Source organism: Tympanuchus pallidicinctus, unplaced genomic scaffold (genome assembly GCF_026119805.1).
Source record: "Tympanuchus pallidicinctus isolate F22 unplaced genomic scaffold, pur_lepc_1.0 scaffold29, whole genome shotgun sequence".
Lineage (NCBI taxonomy): Eukaryota > Metazoa > Chordata > Aves > Galliformes > Phasianidae > Tympanuchus > Tympanuchus pallidicinctus.
In genome coordinates, this window is record NW_026294746.1 from 6411911 (window position 1) to 6428974 (window position 17064).

At 57.2% G+C, this 17064-nt stretch overlaps 1 protein-coding gene across 1 annotated transcript; it reads right to left on the bottom strand.

The window, feature by feature from the left end:
* Positions 1 to 1738: 1738 nt before the first annotated feature.
* SLC2A1 (solute carrier family 2 member 1) lies at positions 1739 to 16171 on the bottom strand. The gene is made up of 10 exons (XM_052691484.1): positions 16028 to 16171; positions 11894 to 11986; positions 6674 to 6834; positions 5846 to 6086; positions 5290 to 5452; positions 5019 to 5206; positions 4769 to 4873; positions 4496 to 4597; positions 3989 to 4192; positions 1739 to 3590 (listed from the first exon to the last, which is right to left on the bottom strand). Exons 1-10 carry the CDS (start codon positions 16043 to 16045, stop codon positions 3393 to 3395), a joined length of 1473 nt encoding a protein of 490 aa, XP_052547444.1. The 5' UTR covers positions 16046 to 16171; the 3' UTR covers positions 1739 to 3392.
* Between the last annotated feature and the right edge of the window lie 893 nt (positions 16172 to 17064).

Genomic DNA, 17064 nt, shown 5'->3' on the forward strand with positions numbered 1-17064 from the left:
GTTACGTGCTTGTCAACCTCTGCAGGCTGTTACAAAGTCACAACGTGAGGATGGGAAAAAAGGCACTACCAGTGCATAAATTGTTGCCTACTTGCTAATGTAGATGAGGGTAACAGCCTCTTATCTCCTCACATTGTCTGACGAAGTTAAGACCAGCTGAAATGAGTTTGTTACTGTTTTCCTCAATTTTCTTTTCACTTTGATGAGTAAGATAGGGTGGAAGGCTATGGGAGAGGCCTGGGGAATGTGTCCAGTACATTCCTAACTTGGATGGTTGACACCTGCTCCCCAGAACCTGGTTGGGCTTGTTCAGGTGCTGCACCTCTCTGTACTGCCCCTCCATTTCCAAATCCACACTCACCTTTTTGCAGACCTCCATCAAGCTGACTGCCAACCTGCAGCCCTCACAGCTTCAAATGCCCCTGGGAGCAGAGAAGGAAGAAAGGCAGGGCACAGGGTACGCATGGCCCTGGGAGTGAAGACCAAGGAGGGCCAGAGGAGTCCCTGAGAACGAGATGGGTGCAGGGCTGCAGGCAGCTGTGCAGTGAACTTGGTTCCGACTCTGGAGCATGTGACAGACTTGCACTGCTGGGAAAGAGGTTAAGGGAAACTTGCCCTGCTGCTAAGGTCTGGATTCAGCTGAGCTTTAAGCCTACGATTAAGTCTCATTTACTTCAGGAGGATTTATGAATGCATTTAATTGCCGTGCTGAATTGGGTTGGAGTCAAGTACGCTTTTAAATGCTTCGCCGAGCTGGGACCTGAGCAATTAGAAGGGATTGATGCTGCTGCTAAAGGGAAAGTTGCTCACTCCAATCCAACTGATTTTTAATTGCACAGGGTGGAATAGCTGTGATTGGTGCACACAAGGCCCCGGTGGCAGATCAGGGCAGCTCCCTGGGACTGTAGGAACACACACAGGGAACAGGGGTTGCTGGCAGCTGGGATGCTCAGTGCCTGCTGGCACAGTGCCTCTGGGCGTGGAGGATTTGGGTCACTGTGGCTGAGGATTTGGAGCTGTGGCAGTAATCCCCCAGGACATGCCATGGCCAGGCTGGCTCTGTGTGACACGTCGGGGACGGCGTCCCTTCCACAGCGCTGCCACACGGCACAGCGTCACTGCAGGCTGCTTAAAGCAGTATGGAAATTAATTTTTCACAGGTCTGCAGGCTGGGCATCTCTGGTAGCAGGGCCTGCACAGCAACGAGAAGGGAATGGAAGCACCAGTAAAGGTGATCAGAGCAACCCAACGTCCCACCACACAGAATATTTTAGGGAAAGTTGGAAGATTTTTACAGGAGCTTTTCCCTGTGACCCTGTGGAACAGCCATCTCCACTGCATGCACTTCAGGGCAAAGAGCTATTTCGACAAATAGCAGAAAGCCAAAGCGAACAAGCTCAGCATTTCTTCGCCCAGCAGTGTTCAGACTTGCAGCCCTTGGCACTGGGTTAGCTAAAGGAGAAATTCCCCCAGGAAGCAGCCAGGAGATGGCAACGCCAGCCAGGAGCACAGCGTGGGCATTTTGTAACAAGGAGCCTTGCATCCCCGTGAGGAAAAGCTTTGGCAAGGAGCAGCACACACTAGGGAGTCTACTGCTACTCCCAGAACAGGGATGGGACACAAACACCCTGTGAACAGCACCTGAGCTGCACCCAGGGACGGCCTTGCTGAAGCTCTGACCCGCTGCACTCCCTCCACCAGCGCTCCTCCCAAAAATGAAGGCACACAGCACAGCAGGTTGGGTCGCTGCATACATTCCTGTTTATTGTTAGCACACCACACGCCTTTCTCCATTCTCTTGGCACTTGTGTTTATGCACATTAGAAAAAAAAAAAAAAAAAAGTGTGTGCAGTTTCTGGGATGCTGCACAGATATGTGATGAGTTGTCATGGTTTTTTTTTCTACCTTTATTTTCAATGTACTCACTTCCAAAACAGACAAATAAATTAAAAAAAAAAAACAAAACAACACTATTAAATAACTGCACATGGCTTTGGAAATGTGCCATAGCTCCTACAACAGTTGCACTCAGGGGAGAAGGGCTGCTTTTTGTGTTGTTTTCTTAAGTTTTGTTTTAAAAGGACAGTATTTCTTGTTTTTAATATACTAAGGACTAAAATTCAGTGCAATAGATACAACTACAGTGCAGGTAATTAACTATACAAAAGTCATCCTAACCATGTACAAGCTTTCCTTAGAGTTGCTATAGAGACTAAACCTTTGCATCTGTACCTTTTTGTATACATTATACACTGTGAATATACTCCGAGAATATTTACAGTACAGTTCCTTGTCAATCAGAAGCACTATAACTTAACATCTACTATTAACACCATCGAACAAAAATATATATAATATAAATATCTTCCAGTCTATACACAGAGCAGGAAATGTATCCGTGTGGTGACTTTCGGTGACTCTGGGATCCACGTGGTGACGATGGGCACGGTGTGCTGCAGCGTGGGACGGCTGCCCGCTCCCGGCTCCACGGGGCTCCGGGGGACAGCGTGGTGCCAGGGAAGGCTGAGGCCGCAGCTCTGCGCTGCTGCTGAACCCCCGCTCCTCTCCGCCAGCACTTCGCGCCACGGTTGACCAATAAGGCAAATATTGCCAAGAACACACCGAGAGATCCCCTCCCCTCCCATCTCAGCCCACCCGAGCGCACAGCCAGCACGAGAACAGATGAAATCCAGGCGAGGAAGCGCACGCAGCCCTCTGCTCAGAAAGGTGAGGAGCCTGTGCCAGGGGAGACAGAGCTCTGCCCCCTGCTCCAGTACTACCGACCTCCCCAGCCGGCTCCAGGGGAAGCGCTCGGCCCTGACGGAGGAGCAGGGCTGCGCCCACACCTCTCATCCTCAGCGCTGCCCCAAGGCGCTCCCAGAGGGCAAGGAATTCCCATCCACAAACCAATGGGGGGGTTGAAATCTTAGACTGCTTTAAAAAATAACTTTAAAAAAAAAAAAAAAATCTTGGTTTAGACTTAGTCAAATTACACGATTTCGCTACGATTAGAATGTTAAAAAAAAGTTTCCAGCTTTAAAAACTTCCGCTATGTGATTTCTCGCATGAAATAATCTATCTCTTCCTTAAAAAGGGAGCCACCCTCCTGCTCACAGAGGCTGGAGGATGCTGCTTGGTTGGTTTTAAAACATTAGTCATTGTTGCTGAATCTATCGGCTTTGAAATCCTGGACTTGAAACCAGCTAAAATCGTTCCTAGCAAAAATACAGTCAGTCACTGATGAACCAGGCGGCCAGTGGGGGAGTCTGGAGAAGGAGCGTATGCAAAGAGCCAGACCCCCCGCTCCCTCCTTCCTCGTTTCTGTACAAGTATTAAAAACACTCAGGAGAGAAGTTAGGAGGTTCGGAGGAGACGGGACACGCCGCAGCTGGTTAGACCTGGGAGTCAGCACCCAAGCTGTGGAACTCATCTGGGGTCTTGTCACTCTGGCTCGCACCCCCCTGACGGAAGCCGGAGGCGATCTCATCGAAGGTCCGGCCCTTCGTCTCCGGCACCTTGAAGTAGGTGAAGATGAAGAAGAGGACTAGCAGCACCGTGAAGATGATGAAGACGTAGGAGCCGCAGAGTTGCTGAAAAGGAGAGCACCAAGAAGCAGTGAGCGCGTGGACGGAGCCGGCAAAACATGGGGCCCTGCTGGGGCTGCCAGAGTGCAGACATCCACCAGAGCCAGGCACAAAGCAATGCACCGCCTCCTGAGCCCTCCCCACCGAGGGACTTGTCATCTAGTGACTGTCCTGCCCGTACCCACTGCTTCAAGAACAGCACCGGCCTGCTCCAGGATGTGACTTCCCTATGCCTCATCCCTAGGAGCATTTCCCATACCAATCTGAAAGCAAACCCGAGTCACAATCCTAATACAGGTTTTAGGGCTCAGGAATCTTGTCTACGTTCATAATCCAACTGGTGTAATGTTGGGCTGCCTGCACACACCTCCAAACCCATGCCCCAGAGAACAAGAGATGATTACCGCAATGTACTGGAAGCCCATGCCCACAATGAAGTTGGAGGTCCAGTTAGACAGCCCAGCAACAGCAAAGGCAGCAGGACGAGGGCCTTGGCTGAACAGTTCTGCCACAATAAACCAAGGGATGGGGCCTGGACCAATCTCAAAGAAGGCCACGAACCCAAAGATGGCAACAATACTGAGGTAGGACATCCAGGGCATTTGGTCCTAGTTCAAAGGAGGGAGAAAACAGGTCAGTGAGTGCTGTTCATAGGGATTGACAAAGTGTGCGGCCAGCACAGGTGAGACTGCAGACAAGCATGGTGCTAGCAGAAGCCATAGGGTTTCTCTGGATTGGAAATGGTGTTTCCGGGACCCCAAGAGAGATCTGCAGAGAAGACCACACAGATCCCTGGGAAGAGGGATTAGAGATAAGGAAGGATGTCCATCTCCCTGCAAGCCACCACAATGAGCAGTGGTGTGCAGGGCATCCTCCCACCCACCCACCCACCCCCAGCCCCCACCACTCACCAGCAGCGTCAGAGCAATGGTCATGAGCACTGCACACCCCGCCATCCCCGCCAGGCCGATGAGGTGAAGGGTCCTGCGTCCAGCTCGCTCCACCACGAAGAGCTGTCGGGTGGGAAGACATCTGTCAGCACCTCCAGCTGGGAAAATCTCCTCCTCCCTTCTCCCTCCCTACCTGCACATACTTCCTCAGGTCACACAATCATCACTCCCCGCCTCCACAAAGCCCACCAGCCCAACACAAAGCTCTCAGGTGAGGTGGAGGCCTCAACTCACCGAAACAACAGTGAAAGCTGTATTCACCACCCCAGAGCCAATGGTGGCATAGACAGGCTGCTCCACACCCGACTTCTCAAAGATGCTGGTGGAATAGTAGAAAACCTACAAACAGAAAGGATGTGCCATGAGGAAAGGAGTCACCTCAGCTCGGGGCTGGCACCAACCCACAAGCCGTGCACACTGCCCCCAGCTCCTGTGGCTGGGTGAAACAAGCTGACCCACAGTGGGTCCCCAGCCCCACACTCACCGCATTGATCCCTGAGAGCTGCTGGGACAGCTGCAACACGATCGCGATGAGGATGGGCTGGCGGTACATGGGAGAGCGGAAGAGCTCCATTATCGTGACCTTCTTCTCTCTCATCATTTGCCGGCTCTCCTCCTTCATCTCCTGCAGGTCGCTGCTGACATCCGTCGTGCCTCGGAGCTTCTTGAGGACTGAGGAGAGACAGAAAGCCAGGTCAGGAGCGGCTGAGGGCCCCGTGCGCGGCAAGATGAGCTCAGGGATGAGAGTCACTCACCGCTCTTGGCTTTGTTCTCCTCGTTGCGGTTGATCAGGAGGAATCGAGGGCTCTCAGGGGCAAAGGGGAGGATGATGCACTGCAGCAGGGCAGGGACAAAGATGAATCCCAGGAGAAGCGGCCAGAGCGAGTCATTTCCCATGATCAAGTCCAAGCCAAACACCTGAAAACAAGAAGTTTTGAGCCTCATCAGTGCTGTGGAGTCTGCCCTTCTCCTTTAATCCAGCTCACTGCAAACCCAATCCAGCTCCGCTCTGTGGGGCACACACAGACATTCAAGCCTCACAATGCGCCTACCAGAGGCGCAGAGCACCATGCTTTGCCCAAGTGGACTCTAGATGTTACAACCTGATGCTGGGCGTTCAAACCCTACATCTTATCTCATCCTTGTGCCTGTTGAGCCCTGCGCCATCTCTCCAGCCCTCGCTCTTCCCGAGGAGCTGTACAGAGGTACAGAGCAATGCTCCTGGGCCATCTGAGACCAGCGCAGCATCAACAACACGCTGACTGTCCAGAAACAGTGCTGCAGACAGACGGACCCCCGGACAGCACTTACTTGTGCAATGAGAATGCCCAAGACAATGCCAAGCTGGTGGAAGGTCCCCAGCGCGCCCCGCAGCGCGGTCGGTGACACCTCGCCCACGTACATGGGCACAAAGCCAGTAGTGAGGCCAGAATACAGGCCGATGATGAAGCGGCCAAGAATGAGCATCTCAAAGGACAAAGCCATCTTGGAGAAGCCCATGAGGACAGCGGCCAGGAAGGCGAGGACGTTTGACATCAGCATGGAGTTACGTCTGTGGAGGCAAGGAGATGAGAACATCAGACTGAAGGGAGTACTGGGAGGGGTTGTTTAGCCACGTGAAACCAAACGCCAACACTATGCATGAGGGAGGTGTCCGCAGTCACTCCCCATGCAGGGAAAGCATCCAAGGCTGAAGCGTAAGCACCACGCAGGGCTCACCATCTGTCTCTGCAGCCTTCAAGGCGGTGCAGGCACATGGCCACGCACCGCTGGGAAGCAGAGGCACTCACAGGGTTCGGCAGAATAAGGCTGATGCTGCCCCGCGACAGCCAGACAGTTAAACAGATGCTGCCCTAAGGAGCACAACAGTGCCGTTTTGATACATGCTTAGCTGAAACAGCAGACTCTGAAAAGGCCAACAGGGAAGCTATTAAGGGACAGACTACACGCTTTTGGCTCGTGCAAAGGGCTCAGCTCCACAGCAGGCCAAGCCCTGGGGAGGCCAGGAAAGAAGGCTTGCCAACTCCCAGCACAGGCGGTAACAGGCTCCAGAGGGTGGGAGAATGGTCTCATGAGCAAGGCGTGAGCCCCAGAGCCAGGCCCCGCCACCAGGGGAGGCGGCACATGCTTGGTGCTCACCTGCCAAAGCGGTTGACGAAGAGTCCCACGGAAAAGGATCCAATCATGCCTCCAACTGAGAAAATGGCAACAGAGAGGGACCACAGCGTGGTGAGGGTGGCAGGGCTGATGGGCTCCTCGTATCTGTACAGCCAGGTGCGGTTGTAGAAGTCTTCAATCACCTGCAAGGGGGAAGAAGTGAAACCACAGGGTAAGACTGTCTCACGCCAAGAGGTTCACGTACATCTGCCTATGGAGCTGTGCTGTGCAGGCTGGGCACATCCACACTCACAGCCTGCCCCAACACACAGCATTTCCTTGATGAAGAGCAGCACACGGGCAGACCCACAGCTCTGACAACATCCCACTGCAACGGTGGATGCAGCACAGCCCCCAGCACACCTTACCCCAAGCACTGTCAGCTCAGGAAGGATGTGACAGCCCAACAAAGGTACCCTGGGTGCAGGCACACTGCGGCCCGTCCCATCCCCCTGGCACCACAGCGCAGGGTTCACCAGCTGCAGGATGCAAAGCTTTGCCCAGGCTCGCTTTGAAGTGGAGCAGACACCACAGGCTCCAGCCCTGGCTGCACAGCCCAGTGTCGGCCCAGGCACAGCTCCTACACCACAGCCACATGCGGCTGCTCAGATGGACTGCGTCGAGCCTCACATCCTCTGCCAGTGGCCAAAATCCCCATTCCCAGTTTCGGTGAGGAGTGAGACTCCTGGCCTCATCACAGCCACGGCCATCCTAATTCCTCCCCGCAGGCAGCTGTGCCTCCACACCTGGGACAACAACCCTGCCGTGATTTCGGTGCTGCAGCCCAAACGAGGAGGCTGGGATCGCCTGGCAGCAGGGCATCTTCGCTGCTGACAGCCAGGCTGGTGTGGGCACAGAGCCGAGCGCCCTTCAAAGCTTTCCCTAGCTATTACCCACACACCCTTCTGCTAAGGCTGGGCAAGTCCTCCTCCACTCCTGCTGCTCGAGATTTCATCTTCATCACCAGTGCCATGAATCCCTCGGCCTCAGCCCAGCCACCTACAGACTGCGGGCAGCTCCCCACCACCCTGCAAGCCTCAATCACAAGGCTTGGCCCATCTCTTCCCCATCACAAGACAATGTGTCACCGAGCAAGCCCTGGTTTGCCGGCACGTTCCCATTAAACCCAGCGCTCCTTTGCTTTCCACTAGATGGGAGCCACCCAGCTGCAGGCTGGCAGCAAGCTGATAGCACGGCTCAGATCTGGGAGGAAACCTGACGGGATGCGCAGCGAAAATGCAGCCAGACAGGTTTGGGCTCGTCCTGCCAAGGCTCAGCGCTGCCAAAACGCCTCCAAAGCCATTGCAGGAAGGTCGGGCTGCTCCTCGGGTCACTGCGGACAGGCAGGGATGCAGCGAGAAAGAGGGGCTGAGCAGGGCTGCAAGAGCTGCACGGGTCCCTGTGTATTTCTAAAGAAACACAGCCGGCCAGAGAGCTTCAAGCAAGCCAGCAAGAGCCACAGGCAGCTCCTTCCCGGAACAACACACCTGTGCCCTGGAGAAATAAGGGCGCAGGTACGCCAACACCGTCCCTACTAATAGAGGAGCTCCACTGGCTGCGTGGAGGAAGGGCTTCATGCAGCTCTTTCACAAAGCGATGGGTCCTGAGGCTTCTTCCTACCTAAGGTCACCAAAGCATTTGTAACTGCGGTTGGAGCACACACCAAGCAGAAAGAAAAGCCCCTGCCTTAACTGAGCCGCACGCAGCAGCACAGCTCGGAGCTGCCATCTTCCTGCCGTGCACACGGCAGAGAGCAGCTTTCATCCTTCAAGATCTTGATTTCTCTTCCCAGATGATAAAGGAGGGCTCGAAACCTCAGATCCTGATTATTAGACACCTGAAAATTGCGTTAGGGAGGAAGATGGTTGAAGGGAAGCTGTGTTTAAAGCTCAAGCTGGGCAGAGAAGCAATAAGCTTGTCTTCTCTACCAGGAATTTAGTGGCTGCAGTTATTTAACAATTTATGTAATGAACGCACCAGCGTGATGCGGGCTAAAAATAGGGCCTGCAATGGGACCTGGGATGCAGCTCCACACAAAGCTCGATCAGGTTGCAGTGGATCTTCTCCAGAACACCACAAGTGGAATTTTTATCACCAGCAGCCCTGATTCATTGCTTTACAGCCTCGCAGGAAAGACAAACGTGACTGAGAGAGGCCGCACCAAATTCCTGCCTGCCTTCCCCAGAAGCCTGCAGCTCACTTCCTAAGAAGTAGAGAGGAATTCAAGCGATGGCCGATGCCCCAGAGCTGGCCAAGCCCTGCTTCCTCTGAGCTGTGGTTTTGCTGCTCCTCCCTGCACTGTGAAGGCCTAAGGGGTCAAACAAACAGCACTCCAAATCCCTCCTCCCAGCCCCTTTCCCTGTGCAAAAGGAACCAGTGGGAACCCTGACATGAGCCGACTGCTGGGAGGGGATGAAAAACCCTTTTGAGCTTAACAGGAGAGGAAGAACAAGGGGGGGGTATCACAATGTGCAAAGGCTGTTTGTGCCTCTCTGCCTTCCTCCTTCCCCCTACTTCATTTCAGCTGAGTGTTTTCACCAGCCCTCACCTGCTTTCACACCGTGCTCTCTATACCTCTACCACCACCCTGCAAGGAACAAGCAGCTGTTTCAGCAGCATGGACTATATTGGGAGGACCACAAAACCAGCATTCAGCCCTCACAGCAAGAAAGGTCCCTTTCTTGGCTGTTTTTTGGTGAGGCTGCTGGACACTGGGGACGGGTGCAAGCAAACCCATGCTGTGCCTGCATTGCTGAAGTCAAGAGATTGGTGCACAATTTCTGCAGTAAGAAGGCATCCCAAAGTGCTTCCCCAGCTCTTCTGCATCCCAAAGCTTGCTGGAAGGCTCACCCCCAGAGCACAGCACAGCCCGGGAAACCGAAACAGCACACGGACCTTTGTGTGCTGCAGGTCTGCATGAAGCAGAGCCCCCAGCACTGAGGGCACGGCTGGACATCATCCCCCAGGCTCTGCAAGATGGGGGAACACATCCTGTGAGAAGGCCTTAGCCATCCCTTGCCAAACATCTCTCTGCTTTCCCCCCCAGATCTGACGCTGCCCCAAGGGAAGACCCCACAGGACAGTTGGGATGCACTTACACCCCCTCAGCAGGTCAGCAGGGCAGGCTGCACAGCAGTCCCTGCAGCCATCAGGAAGACAGAGACGTAAAGAAGTGACTCGCATCCCCGTCCCAGGCACCGAGACAGGCAGGTAGGGCGCTGATGCAATGCAGTAATTACAGCACGTCTGCTCCCCGAGGTCCCTGAGCACTCAGCACTGCATCAAGAGCCGCCCTGCGCAGGGCTTTGGGGATAGGGAAATTAGAGCAGATGTCACACAGGGCTCCTCAGCTCACCACACTGCTCCTTCGGCTCAGGCATGAGGCACACAGCGCTCCCCAGCCCCTGCCCTGCAGCGCCCATCACACAGCATAAAGGCCATCAGGCAGCACAGGTGGGCTGCAGGCGCCTGGACATGATGGCAAGGCCACTCACCTCCACTCAAAGGACTCCTCTTTCCACGCATGCAGAGTGTGGCAAGTTTTTTTGCATACAGTCTTTTCCCCTTCACACATTTTTCAGCATGGTGACACGCTGCCGTTTGTGCTCTAATGCAATGTCAGAAGACCTTGCAGCCCATCCACCAATCCCACCAGTAATAGGATTAATCCTCTCGTGGCACAAATTCTGCCTCAGAGTTTTAATTATTCGGGATTGTGCATTGGAGGTTTGGATGTTTTAGCTCTCCCCACAGCCCAGGAACAGCCAGTTCCTTCAAGCAGAGCAGCAGCTGAAGCCCAGTTTGTCTTTCAACACCTTGCCCTGGCAACCGAGCTTTGCCCAGGGCATGTTACAAGCACAATAGAGAATTTCTGAGCTAACACTTACAGGGCCATAAAACTTCAAAAGGCAGTTCAGGGGAGCCCAAGTTTCTCAGGGCCCCCAGGTCCCCACCAGATGCCTGGCCACAGAAGGGTCCTGGCTCCTGCTAACTGTGGTACAGAAAGGAGCAAATTCCTACTGCTGTTCATCATCCTCTGCACACAGCCTGTGTTTCCCTGTCTGTTCCAAAACACACAGTCCCTTCCTGGGAACATTTGGCCTCTGGTGGCTGCATAAGGTCCCCGTCATATCTGCTTCCCCAAGCATCACGATGCTCTCACCCTTTAAGACCCCGATTAACTGGTAATGTATGCTTCCCTTAGGGGGATCCATGTAGGATCTCACTTTGCCCCACTGTCACCACCATCACCGCCCTACAGAGCCCAGCAGCTGGGCGAAGGCTCAGGTCCCGGCAGAGGACAGAGCACGGCACGCCACGGCCCAGCAGCCCAGGCCAGGTGAGTTATTGCTCCCACACCCAGAGCACGGCCAGCCCTGCCTTCCCCCTCCCTGGCCGCCACCGCCCAGCGCCTGCTGAGTCAAGGATGAGGCAGCTCTTGGGCATCCCCCCACCGCGGTGAAAGGGCGCGGGCAGAGGAAGCGCCGGGCGCCTGCCCTCCTGCAGCCCTGACCTGGGGCTGGTGGGGAGGGGGGTCAGGAGGACTTGGGGGGGTTGGAGGGGGGAAGGGTGAAGGCTTGGCAGGCGCAGGAGGCCTGGGGCACCTCACTTTCTTTTGGAAGAGGTTGGGCAGCTCCAGCAACCCCAACCCAGCGGTATCCCACAGCCTCTGCCGGAGCAGTAATTATCAGCCCCTCCCCACGCAGGCAGCCCACCAGGGCTGTTATCTCCATCTGTGGGGCCGTGTGGGTGAGCGCTCCCAGGCTGGCTTGTCACAAACTCCTCCGTCGTTCGCCCAGCAAAGCCACACCAGAGAAAGTGCCACAGTTCTCATGGTGTGCCTCGTGCCTGGACTCTGACTCTCAGCCACCAGAGCTCCCCTGGCTGCCCAGCGGGGAGTCACTGCTCCACACGACCAAGATCCTAATTAGCTTCCAAAATCTTCGCTAAGGCTGAGGTTAAAAGTTACAGCAACCCACCCCGAGAGCCTCTCCAGCACAGGCATGCAATTCCCATAAACAGCCGGCGAAATACTGAGCAAAAAGGAAACTAATTCTCCCGGGAACAAGAGCTAAATAGCTCCTTAACAAATCCCATTAGGGCGGTAAGCTGCCTAGCAGGATGTACTATTTCGGCCAGGCTCAGGGCGGATGCGCCACGGAGGTGTGTTTGTTTTCGCAGCCGGCACCGCTCGGCTCTCACCTTCTGCGGGGCATTGATGACTCCAGTATTGTAGCCAAACTGCAGCGAGCCCAGCACCGCTCCTCCCACAGCCAGCATCAGGCGAGCTGTCATCTGCAGAGAGAAGGAGCAGAGGGTTACGTGCGCCCCGAGCCCCCGAGGAGATAAAAGGGAACCTCCCCCCCCCCCCCCCAGCCCCTTCTTCCCCCGTCTTTCATGGTTTTCTGACGTGCACGTGGGCTGAACAACAAACAGAACGACGCGACGCTGTTTTGGTATCCCAGGGATTTATTTACTTTTTGTTGCCTGCAGATGGGGGCTGGAAGCGTGGCCCTGTCGGGGTGACCGCACGCACCGCAGGCACAGATAACCGCAGGCCGAGCGCACCGCGACGTCCCCGGCTCGGCGCTGCTTGTCTTGGCCCAGCCCTGCCTCCGTTCCTGGGGACATGGCAGCAGCCCGTGGCTTCCACCTCCCTCCCAAGCACCTGGGCCATGCTACAAGGCTCTGCGCCCCTACTCTCTCCAATCTGGGGCACAAAGCACTCCCCACAAACTGACCGAGGGCGGCAGAGGCACCCAAACCTGGAGCCAGCCCCACAGCTCCATCCCACCACCGCGTGAGGATGCCTCGCCACTGACAAAGCACTGTCAGAGCCCAGCTCATCATTTCCCAGCGATTATCCAACACCTCAGTGCCTCTGGCTGTTTGGCAAGCCCTCGCCCACCTCCCCTTTCTCCTGCTTAAGCTATGGCAACAATCGGAGGCTTGTCTTGGAGCAAGGTCAGGGCAGGCCAGCACTTGGACACCTCCATCAATGGCCCAATTATCCCAGGCAGGAGATTTCCCTGCTGCTCAGCCCAGCCTCGGTGCCCCGAGAAATGGGATTGAAGTTCCCAGGGTGGGTTAAGCAGCTTAGGGACATTCACGTGAACCTAAAGCCCCTTCTCCAGGGCTCGGGGGGCCTCACGGGAGCACGCAGCCCCAGGACCCACAGCAGCCTTCCTTCTCCTTCCCGCTGGCCACTACCCATCTCTGGGTCACCACGAACGCTGTGTGGGAGCCGCCTGCTTCCCGCATGGGCACCTGCCCTGCTGCCCTGGCACAACGCCGGCAGCTCAGCTCATGCCATGCTCTTACTGACCACCTCCCTGCTTCCAACCCTGCAGCTCTCAGCTGCTCCCCGCTTGCTGGCTTCCCCTCTGCTATCACACATAGGGTCAGGGTGGGGGTTAGGGAAGCGCTCTGCCCCAGGTGGCAGTGGGCACGGCCCCATGCTGGGAGCACTCAGACACCACTTGCAGCCACTGGGTTTGGGCATTGCTGTGTGCAGCCATCGGATTGGGCTCCGGGATTCCTGCGGGTCCCATCTAACTCACAACATGCTGTGGTTCTGTGATTATTGAGTGCACTTGAGACAAGTCCCCAAACCACAGGTGACCCAGCACAGCAGCCATCCAGCGCTGGGCATTCCCACAGATCCCCCACACCCTTCTGCTGCTCATGACTCCCTGGATCCCCATCCCAGCTCCTGTCACATGCCAGGCGAGCAGAAGAGGTGCAGCCCAGCACACTTCCAGCACTGAGCAGCACCTGGTGTTGCAGGACCCACCCGAGCCTGGGAGCACACAGACACACCGAGGGGCGTACAGTGCAATACGGAGCAATTGGCAGCAGCTCACCGGCACCCCTGCCAACCTGCCTTTCTCTGCCATAACAAGGAATTAGGAAGTTCAGTGGGAAGAGCAGCAACGGGACCCCAGGCTGCCTCAGGAAATAAAGCCAGCATGCCATTAATTAAGTTCATTAATTAGGATTGGCCTGAACGCAACAATTGGCTTCCCAGGGAATCGTGGAGGTTTGTGCACTCGGCTTTGTTCAACACGTCTGAGAAGAGCGAGCCCAGCTCCCAGCAGCCACGGCAAAAGGAGCCCAGCACCAGGCTGCAGAGCTGCAACGCGGGGTGAGAAGCACTGCCAGCAAGTTAAAGAGCAGGACGTGGTGCCACCGCCTCTCCCAGCGCCGACCTCTGCGCAACCACAGCGCACGCAAGAAGCGCCCTGTGCTCTAATCAACACCTAAAAAAGCAAACAATGCTTTGTGCTTTGCTTCTCTCCCTTCCAAGGGTGGTGATTCCAGCCCCATTTGACACAGTAAAGTGCACTCCCAGAGCAGGAGCGGGCCAGCGAGCGCCAGTCTGCACGTCTAGCACCGCGTGCCATCGGTCCCACGTATGTCACGACGAGCAGGAAGCGCCGGTGAGTCACACGTTGTGTTGGCAGGGAAGGCTTTGGGAAGGGAGCGAGAGGAGCTGAATGTGCTGCCTGCCGGCTGCCGCCATGAACTTTGCTCCAGGAAGATGCTGGCAGCCCCTAAAGGGTTTCGCTGGCAGGGGGTTGGGGCGAGCTGCAGGAAGCTGTGCTGCTCAGAGCACCGCATTTGCATGGGGGCAAGGAGGAAGAAGTGGGGCACACAGCCTCCGAGCATTCAAGGAGTGAAAGTCTCCGGTTTGCACCAGGCAGGGGGATGTCCACAAAAAAAAAAAACAAAAAAACACCAACTGGAGTGACCCCAATTCACTGCCCTATGGGAATGAGCGAGACGCTTCAGCAGAAATCATGGGATTTGTGCTCAGGAGGAGCCCAACTGTTGGACGCGGTCCCGGGCAGCCGTGAGTCAGTGGCCATGAGGGGTGCTGCACGGAGCCTGGCCATGAAAGGAGAGGCTCAACATGGGGGAAGGAAAAAAAAAAGCCAGTTTCTAGTGGCCGCCTGGCGTGGGAAACTCTCGTCAAGCTGCGCAGAGAGCGCTGCTTCGTTAACCCTCAGCGGGACCAAGCTCCTGCCCCGTGTCCACCATGGGCACAGAGAAGCTGGGGAACAACAGCTGGGTGTGAGCATGGAGCACTGGGAGCAGCTGGGAGCACCAACGGGATGAAGGAGTGAACAATCCTCCAACCAACTCAAAAACTAAGACGAAACCAAAATAAAGAAGTCCAAAGATGGGAACAGCACAAAGATCTCGACTGGAACTTTCCGTGAGGACAGGACTGTCACACGCTCGGCCATCGGGAGTCCCACACACTGCAGTCCCACAAATCCCTCCCGGTGCAGTAAATCCCCCCCTGCCCCGGCAGCCACCAGCAAGGTCACGGAGTGAGGCTGTGGGGCGATGGGAGCGCAGCAGCGGGCAGCAGAAAATAACTCTGCCCGGCGACTTCGCAGCCCCCCCAGCACAGCACAGCACCGACCGCGCTCCGATCCCATTAGGGGTCGGCATGCAACGGCCGGGATGTGGCACCGGGCTCAGCCGCGGCAATGCGGGGACACAGCGCTTCCCACAGCCCCCCCCGGCACCGCGGACGCGCTCGGGGGCTGCTGCTGCCGAAAGGCCTCCGCGACGGAAAGGAAAATGGGTCAACGCCGTCGCTCTCTGTTATATTTTCTTTCAGTAAGGTCAGCCGGGGACATGGACGGGTATCTCAGCGTTTCCCAAGCGCGGGATCGCCGCTCGTTGGAGGAGCCCCGCGGAGCTCTGTTACGCAAAGCCCTGAGCGCCAAGAACGGCTCTCCCACCCCTCCAACCCCCAAACCACCAGAGCCCCGGACCACCGCGCATCAGAGCACGGCACAAACCGAACGCACAGAGCCCGTTCGGGACCGGAACTGGGTCGGGAAAGCAGAGCCGCCCCCCGTCGCAGGGGCAGCTACCGCGGACCCCAGAAGGGCAGCAGCAGGGGATCCGCCGCTCGGTGACGCGGGGCAGCGCCAGCCGCCGCCGCCAGCGGCTCTCTTCCTCTCCTAAAAAAGTTGCGTCAGTTTCACGTTCCCCTCGCATCGAGGATCCGCCGCAGCGGAGCGCTCCGCGTTTCCCCTCTCAGCCCAGAAGGGGAACCGCACAGCGACCTTTCCGCGCTGCTTTCCCCCGACAAACCCCGAAGTCTTTCCGCGCCCACCTCTCCCCCCAGCGCTCCGTCCCAATTTTTTACTCTTCTTCAGCTCCATTCCGGCGGCGCTGCCCTCCCCACCCCCCCCCCATCCCGGCGGCGCGTTGGGGTTTTTCCACGCTCCCTCGTCCCGCGCTCCCCCCGCACCGCGTTGCATAACTCCCTTCCTTCCCCTGCCGCGCCGGGCTCCCCCCGCCGGCCCCGCACACCTTGCTGCCGCTCTCCATGTCGCTCCGGGGGCGTCGGATCGGCGCGGGGCAGCAGAGCGATGTCGCGCGGCCGCCGCGGGGGCATTGGAACGGCTTAAGAGGCAGCGCGGGGGGCGAGCGCGGCAGGGCGCGAGGCGGCGGCCATTGGTGGATCGGTAGAGGGGGCGTGGCCGGAGGGGGGCGCGGCGTTCGGGAGGGGGCGTGGCCTAGAGGGGGGCCCGGCGGGGGTGTGCGGGGGGCGGGAGCGCGTGGCGGCGGGGGAGGGGAGGCCGCGGGGGGAGCACGTGCGGGGTGCGCGCGTGGAAGTGGGGGGTGCGCGCAACGCGTGCGCGAGCGCAGATGGAACCGCGGGCACGAGCGCGTGCATCGTCTGGCCGAGTGCACACGTGTGCGCTCCTGTCCCCCCCCCCGTGTGTGCGCACACTCCGCGTGTCGGTGCGCCGCGGGACGGGGCCGGGAGGGGCGCGGGGCGATGTGCGGCCGCGCACGTCCGCCGGCTCCGCCCCTCCTCCATCCGCGGGGCCGCGCCGGTGCCGGGGGCTTTGTGTGGCCGGGGCTGAGCTGCCCCCTCCCCCCCCTTTCGCAGCCACGGTCGCAGAAAGGCCAAAAAGTGGAGTTTTCTCCCCAAACAGTGCTGGGGGTGGCGGGCCGCTCCCTGCTCGCCTTTTTGCTTTGGGAAAAGTGGGAATTGTGCAAAAAGTCGCGATCGATGCGGGAGGGGGGGGGTTGGATGGGGGGGGAAGGTTCGCTTCCCGGAATCCTCTTTTGCTCCAAATTTGGGCATTCGGGTGAACCCTTGCATCCGCACAGCGCAGACCCCGCATTCCAGCAGCCTCGCGCTCTGCTCTCCCCCTCTTTGTGAATGGAGACCCCAAATCCCAGCGAAAGGCTTTGAGACGAAGGGACGTTTTGCTCCAAATGGAAAAGTCTGGGAGCGAGAGCTGATGGAACAGAAATGAAGGAAATGGGCCGCTGGGAACGCAGCCACGGTGCTCCTGGGGGGCTCAGGAAGGGTGAAGGGAGATTCCACCTTTTCC